This window comes from Elaeis guineensis, chromosome 4 (genome assembly GCF_000442705.2).
Source record: "Elaeis guineensis isolate ETL-2024a chromosome 4, EG11, whole genome shotgun sequence".
Taxonomy (NCBI): Eukaryota; Viridiplantae; Streptophyta; class Magnoliopsida; order Arecales; family Arecaceae; genus Elaeis; species Elaeis guineensis.
Genome location: NC_025996.2, coordinates 127,285,714 through 127,293,804, shown reverse-complemented (window position 1 = coordinate 127,293,804; position 8,091 = coordinate 127,285,714). Strand labels below are relative to the sequence as shown.

At 35.0% G+C, this 8,091-nt stretch overlaps 1 protein-coding gene across 1 annotated transcript; it reads right to left on the bottom strand.

Moving 5' to 3' along the window:
- Positions 1-5,532: 5,532 nt before the first annotated feature.
- Positions 5,533-6,329, bottom strand: LOC105042705 (uncharacterized). Its single transcript, XM_010920000.4, has one exon. The coding sequence runs from the start codon at positions 6,217-6,219 to the stop codon at positions 5,662-5,664; it is 558 nt and encodes a 185-aa protein (XP_010918302.1). The 5' UTR covers positions 6,220-6,329; the 3' UTR covers positions 5,533-5,661.
- Positions 6,330-8,091: the final 1,762 nt, after the last annotated feature.

The following is an 8,091-nucleotide window of genomic DNA, read 5'->3' as shown; positions in this document are numbered from 1 at the left end:
CATCGACGAGTATCAGCAGCTCCAGATCCAGATGATGGAGCGGATGGCGTAGATGGAGCAGACGATATAGCTGAAGAGGTAGCAGCAGATCGGTCTGAGCTCCGTCGAGTGCTCCCCTTTCTCAGCTCGTTCTCTAGATATCGATATTTGATGATTTATTCATGTACTTTTTTTTTAATTTCAAATCTTTTATAATTTAATTTAATATAATAAAATAATAAAATTTATTTATCAATTTATTATGTAAATTTTTTATTTTAATTTTTTTAATTTATAAAAAATATTATACATATAAATTATAAATATATATTCATAAATTTATTTTTTTAAAAATATGATTAAATTATTAACGATAAAATTATTTCTGATGAAAGATTCATCGTCAAAAATATTTTACTAATATAATTTAATTTTTAATAAATAATTATTTGTAGCATAAATTTTTATCAAAAATTATTTTATTTATGGCGTAATATTTTTATCACTAATATTATTCGATTTTTTATCCTAAAATTTTTTTATTAAATTAATAGCAATGAAATATTTTTATTTTAAAAAATATTTTTTGTGACATAAATTTTTATCGCTAAAATTTTTAAAATTAATAGCGATGAAAATATTTTTATCGCTATCAATTTTTTATTTATTAGTGACAGTATTGTTCGTCGTAAATATTTTTTTTTATGATTAAAACTTTTCATCTTTAATTTTTTAATGATGAAAAATATTCATCGTAAATTTTTTTTATTAGTGATAAATTTTTTTTTATCATAAAATATTATCAATGATGTGATTATTTACGATGAATAATTAGCGATGAATATTTCATCGTCAATAACTATTAGCGACGAAAATAGATTATTAGCGATGAAAATTTTTCATCGCTAATAACCTGTTTTGTTGTAGTGACAGTCTAGGTGATTATATTGAAAAAAAAATTCACACAATCTTGTTCTTATATAAATAATTAATTATATTTTAAAATACTCTTTTAGGATAATGCATATGGAAGATAGCTGAAATGATAACTGAAAAAAGATGGGGAAGCTAAATGGAAAGAGATTCTGAAAAAATAAGTTGATTGGGCAAAATATATTTTGCAAATTTAGAATGCATTAGAACAAAAATAATGTATGGATATAGTTTAACTTTTATATCTGGTTGTTTATGCCATACATTTGATGGGATGATCTAATTGTGGAGATAGAAGATTTTCTTCAATCCGCTTAACTTAAATCTCACAAAAAAAATATAGAAGAAGAGGAGAGTTTTAAAAGTAGGACTCAAGTCTATTTTTTTATTTTTATTGATTAAAAATGTGGTCCATATCTTTTATTTGTAATAACAAGCTCTATCCTTAAATAAATTGGGTTGGATTCTTTTTCTCGTTCAAATGGGACTTTTTATCTAAAATAGATGTATCTAATAAAAATAATCTAAAAAAGCTCAAATTTTTTAGGAGATAGATCTCAATTTCTTTATCAACTTTATTTTTTATCATTCTATCAGATTCTTTTCGAATTAAAAGCTACGCTCGATCAAAATCTTATCCAATTTTTTTTTTTTGAATTGACCATCTTCTTTTGGATCTCGGATGAAGAAATTTTGATCAACCATTAGGGACACAACCCTCTTGATTGAGCGGCATCATATCATACATCTCGAAAAATTATCCAATTAAAATAAAAGATCATCGAAGTCGAACATCAAATGATCAAATTATGATATTCGAAAGTTTGGTTTGTGATTTGCCTTTCTGATGTGATAGATCTTGCTCCTCGATCCTATCTAGTTCTATCTATAGTAGCCAAAATAGTTCACATCGAGTTTGAAGATCTTTTTGGATCATGAAAAATTTATAAATTCAAACTATGTATGGATAACAAAATCAATGATAATAGTGGAAAAAGAAAAGGTGAATGCCAAAAGTTAATGAAATGACTTTTTAATGGTGATGTATTGTCCTGGCTTACTTCATATGATGCATTTGCTTGATTGTGTGGAATACTTAGAGGCATCATTCAACCCAAGGATAATAGAAATAGTTGTATTGAGAAGAAGTGGCCAAATTCCTTTATACTATAGTATACAATGAGAAGAATCATATAATCTCATTCTTTGTTTCCTCTCCAATAAGGCGACGTTCTAGGGCTCTAGTAAGACTTCTTCCTACATGGAGTTTGTATGGTCCTCCCATTAGATATCAGGACTTAGAGCCTAGTCCAATGACTCAAGGGCAATTAAGAAGACTGATAGATTGACTTTTCTCTTTTTCTCTGACTAGTCTAAAAAGGTAGCTAGAGTCACTATCATCTTATCCCTCTTTCCAGCTCAGATACCAGTGGCACACATGTACATCTATTGAATTAGGCTTGTTGGCGAGATTTTTTTTTGGTCCTCATCCCGAGGAGAAGGGATAGCAAAAGAGAGGCAACATACACACTTTGCACGCTTTATGGGGCAAGAGTAACTACTACGATTCCTTCATGAAAGAGGTCGAATGATTCGCAGATATCTAACTATGCAAGAAGTCCAACATATAACCTCATAGATAAATCTCAATTATCATAGGTTGGGCCATTTGGAAAAGTCCATGAACTCGACTTGGAGTAGAAGGTCTCAATGAGTAGATTGCCTTTGGTCCTCTCAGGGATCTAGATAGATTCCTAAACTAGGATTAGCTAAGCCTATGACCGATCCTTGGGACCACATTATCTCACAATGCGGGTTCCATATGGACGAGTGCCAGCAAGAACTTCTAGAAGTCACAATGAGATAATTAAGTGGTCATTTGTCAAGCAGTAGGAGACTTCTTCATCTATGTTGGTGAAGCAAGTGGAAAAGCTCATATTTGTGCTTTCACACCTATATCAAGCATCATCAAATACACCAATATATCCTATGATGAACATGGCCGACGACAACCCTCTTGTTGTGAACAAATAGGCCAATCACTTGTAGTATGGGGTGTTAGGATCTTGGAGAACTCTAACCTCAAAAAATATATATCTTTTGGAAAAGGAAAGGCTGAATTTTATGGTGGACAATCCTCAAGTTGTGAGGACTAGGATGATGAAGAACCAATAGGTTAACTAGTATATTAGTGAATATTAGGTCGATTGCGGAACCAAGAATATCTTTTTTTGCCACTCAGATCAATAGCAAGTAGCAAGAAAGAATATTGATTTGGGAGTTCCAGGATAATTGCCCATTCTAGGGGCTACTTGCGCTCTTGCTACAACGAGGGGCCACCCTGCTAATCAACTAGTGGTTAATGTTCCACCATTTTTGAGGACTATAGAGCATTGGCAATAGTGGGTGGCTCCTCTGCCTAGTCTCTTTTAATTTGTTGGTTGGTTTGGAAATAGAAGCTAAGGTCAAGAGTATTGTGGGTGCGAAGAGAGGACTTCTACCATATATGAAGTGCCAAGTTTATATAGATGATTGAGTTCAAAACTTAATGGTTTAAACTTTTTCTTTTTAATTGGCTTCTAACTTGCATATCAAGGCCTTCTCTTGGTCGGAGTCAAACTTTCTATTTATTTTCAATAACTTTATTGTCTTTTGAGGTGCAAAATCATCCTGCAACTCTTGAGCTAGTGAAAGAAAAAAAGAGAAAAGAGAGAAGATGAGAGGATGAGAAAGAGAAGAAAGAGAGAGGAGTGATAAAGGAGAAGAAAAAATTACTCTTCTTCGATTTTTATCTTATTCTCCTTATCTTGACAGTCTCTTGGGGATGTGTTTCTTATGTATTAAATTTCTTGACAAGATCCCCTTTCTAGATTAATCTTTCTTGTATTTTCTCTAGATAGAGGAAAAGAAAATTAATTTTCTTCAATTTTTATTTTATTCTCCTTATCTTGACAGTCTTTTGGGTATGCGTTCTTATATGTTAAATTTTTTGGCAAGATCCTCTAGATCTATTTTTTTTTGGTGAGTACTTGTAAAAGGCCCTATGCTTTGTTTATTATAGTGGATCTGTCACTTAGCCTGAATTTCAAATGAACCACATTTAATCTTAGTATGCTATAATGGTCTTATTTTCTATTATTCTATTCAGCTGCTCCTGATGATGTTGTAACAATAGATTGGTGGTTCGGGTACCATGTAAAATGAGATATTATTGGAGGAAAAACTTGTGCACTATGTGTCTTGTCCACATTAGAATTACATAAACATACAATTGATCCAACCCCACTAAATCCACTCATGATCATATAAAAATGTTCCAATCCCATTAAACTATCCCATGAGATTCGATCTAATCTTTATTAGATTAATCATATCAATAATTGCATCGTCACTCTATTATCTATTTCTCCAAAAAAAAAATGCAGAAAAAAATATCATCATATCTTAACAACACCCGCATCTCCATATGATTATAAGGTGATGTTAGAAAAGACTCAATGGGCTACTCTGAAATGTCATGGATCCACGTCATGATGGCAGGATGGTACAGACATGGCTTATGCTTGTTTCTACTCATAGTGAGGATTTAACATATAACAACGAAAATTCACTTTGTTTGGATGTTAGATTGGTCATAAAAAAAATGATATATTTTAGAATAGTTTATATTTTATTGAAATTTTATTTTTTTAAAAAAATATATAAAATATTTATTATATTTTTATTAAAAAAATATCTTATTCAATTTTATTTAAAAGTTTAATTTAGGGTACATTTGAAAAAAAAAATCCAATTCTTAAGCGGTAGAAACTAGGCTTTTTCATGTTCTACAAAATTTTTTTTATAAAATATGAAAATCTTATTTTTATAAAAATAATAATAATAATTATTAGTATCATTGAAAAACTTCAATTAACCATGAGACTTCGTTTCACCTCCCGTCTTTGCGAACCGAACCAAGTCCCGAAAAGTTTTGATATCAAACAAAAAGATGTTGGTTTTATACGTTTTCGTATTAAAAGACGCTACACTTGCTCGAAACCAAAATGTTGCTTCATCAATAATGGTTGTACTGATCTGTACGTTCACCCTTGGTCGCTGTAGAAGGTTTAATGTTCATTCACACTTTCACAGTGCACTGAATGTTACGACCGTCGAATACACTTAACAGTCCAGCAAATTTTTTTTGGTGAAACCCCTTTTAAAAGTTGGGGAGCTCCATACCATCTGTTGTGCGCCTCGGGTAACATCCAGACTCGATCCCTGTCTATGCTGCTTCGATATTAAACCAAGATGGTATAGGAATCCGCGTGATCCTTCACATCCAAATTTACTTTTTTGTGGAAAGAAAAATAGAAAGATATCATGAACCCTTTGGTGATTAGTTATAAACCCCTCCCCAGAAACTTGCAGATCAAGGGAAAAAGCCAATCCATCTTCCATGATTCCTTCGTCAGTCTCTACGTTTCCATTCTTCTTCCCAAGGAAAAGAGAAAGGAAAAAAAAGAAAAAGAAAAAGAAAGAAGAAAACATAATAACAAAGTACAGCTCCACATGCACCCATGATACCGACAACAACACCGCAGAAAGCAAAAGGAGGAAAAGCAAAAGAAAAGTTTCACAGGACACCAAGCTATCCCAGTAACATGAAAAAAAAAGGGAAACAGTGAGTATTAACATTAACTTCTTGTCATCTTATTTATATCACAACCCTAAGAACAAAAACAAAAAAAATCTTTCCTCAGCCTGCTAATCCATGCTTTCTGAAGCAGTCTTCCGACTGCCAGCCAAGCTCCACTGATCCGAGCCTGCCACTGATGTGGCGCCACTGCCACACTTGGCTACCGTCCTCATGCTCTCTATCAATGCCTCGGTGTGTGACTCCTGAGACAGGATTTCATGGAGCTGCGCGGGGCTTATCACTAGCTTCACCTTCCACATTCCACCAACCCCACCTCCGTTGCCACCGTTGGCATGAAACCTGGGCACCATGTCCATGTCTTGCCTTCTCCAAAACCCATGGTGGTCGAAGGACACGCGATAAGGAGCGACGTGTGAGGGTAGGCCCTTGTGGGAGTCTTTGAGGTGGCGGAGATAGTACAATTCTCCTCCGACGAGCTCTTCGTTGTGAAGAAGCGGCTTGGAGAAGAGGTCACGGCTCCGAAAGATGCCGTGGCCGGGGAACCCATTGGTGATGCACTCCACGGTGACCGGAGGATAGAGCTCCATCATGCCGCCGTTGCACGTCACCACCTTTATCATCAACCCATTCCTCTCTCCAAAACCTCTGAACACGCAGTTACCCATTGTTTTCCTGCTCCCTTCTCTCTCTTCTGCGTTAGAGAAAAGTTAGCGGTCCTCTTCTTGTTGTTGGGCTCCTCTTTACCAACTAATGTATGGGTTGCAGAGGGCGGGATTTACGCGTTTGTTTTGGTCCTACCAGACGATTCGATGGCTCCGAAAGGAATCTAAGGGTTGGGAGGGCGTACGTAGCTCTTTTGGTCTCAATGCTTTTGGTCTCTTTAGCATGTAGAATCTGAAAAAAGACAAACGAGGGCCATAATAAAAGGGAGGGTCAAAAGAGAGGAAAAGAACATTATCTTGAAGGTTGTCCTAAAGTATTAGAAGCTCATAGAGGCCAAACTTACATGGGCCAGCCAGCCACGTTCCACGTTTTGGAGCCTTTATCCCACCCACCGCACTGGGGAGAGTGCTGATATATATTAAAAGGAGGAGGGGAGGAGATTCTTCTTGCACAGGCGATCTGGTTAGTGGAAAAAGAAAAAGAAGAGAGGGAACTTTCAGAGCAGTTGAAATCCCTAAGTTCATGTGGGTAAAATTCGAGGATGAGCTCTAGTGGTGGATTTCTTGGGAGGTAATAATGAGGAGAGCAACTACTGAGGAGGGGAGTTAGGGTATCAGTGAGAAGTTGAAGTGGAAATTTTCTTTTTTTTGGTGAGTGAGGACCACTGACTTCGCCATGATTCATTCCAACACTAGCAGAAGAAATGATTCTGCCCATGAACTAGCTAGGGTTCATTTCGTAGGAGATGATTAGCTTGGTCAACACATCAAAGATGTCCTAACTCGCAGCATTTTTGAATTAAACTTGGTTCACGCGACTTGATCTTTAAGAATCTTCCCTCTATTTTTAACCTCAGAGTATTGTAAATCACGTTAATTACTTTCCATCTCACATGTTTGATTTTCAGTTATGAAAAATTAAGATCAGATTACGAAAGGAAAACGAAATCCTTCGAAAATAATCTACTGAGAAGATGAATGACCATTGTAACACTAGTAACTAGCTTTATTCCTCTAATTTAGGTATCTCTATGCGGCATGGTCCCAAAAAGCTTTTACTAAGTGATCTATTACTTCCTCCAAGAATCTTCTCTGCTCGTCATGCTTCGGTGAATCTACAAACAATATTTGTGGCCCCCTGCTTGCAGGAATATTTGTGGCTCAAGCCAAATATGTCTAAATCTTCTTAGATTATTTTCTCCTTTTTGTCTCCTTTTGTGATGCTACAATATATAAATTTTTAACGTACTGATTGGTTATTTTATTATTCCAACTATTGCAATGAAAACCTTCAAAAATTCCTATTTGTAATTTATTGTTTCCAACCAATTTGATTTAATGCATGAAGTTGATCTCCAGCAGAAAATCATTGTCAGAGATTATTTTATGAGGTCCTCATCATCACTGTTGCTGCAACTTTTATGCGCCATAAAAGTCCTGCTGAGCTTCGAGCCACAAGCAAAGGCCAACCATATGCCGTCCATGATGTACCACAAATAGTGATGTGGATGGAATGCGACTCCAAGTCATTATTGAGTAGTTCAAGATTTTTTTTTTTAAAAAAAAACCCTTCAAACGGACGTTGATTTGCTCGGTACAAATTGGGAGTTAAGATGCAAGAACTAGGGGTGCATTTAGTTGAAAAGAGTTTGAGCCTTCAAACGAGGATAATAATAGAATGGATAACTTTTACTTTAACCATTTGATCAGAAAGAGATCAATTTTCATACCTAGTCTAGGAGAAGTAGGAATACCCCAATATTTCTTTAAAATCCAATCCTGATTTCAGTTCAACTTTGATCTCGATTCTAGCCATGAATAAAGAAATATGGCCATTTTGATTCCCCTTCTAATATATTTTGATTCAAATTCTGA

Coding starts and splice junctions, on each gene's coding strand:
- LOC105042705 (XM_010920000.4), bottom strand. CDS start 6,219: ATGGGTAACTGCGTGTTCAGAGGTTTTGGAGAGAGGAATGGGTTGATG.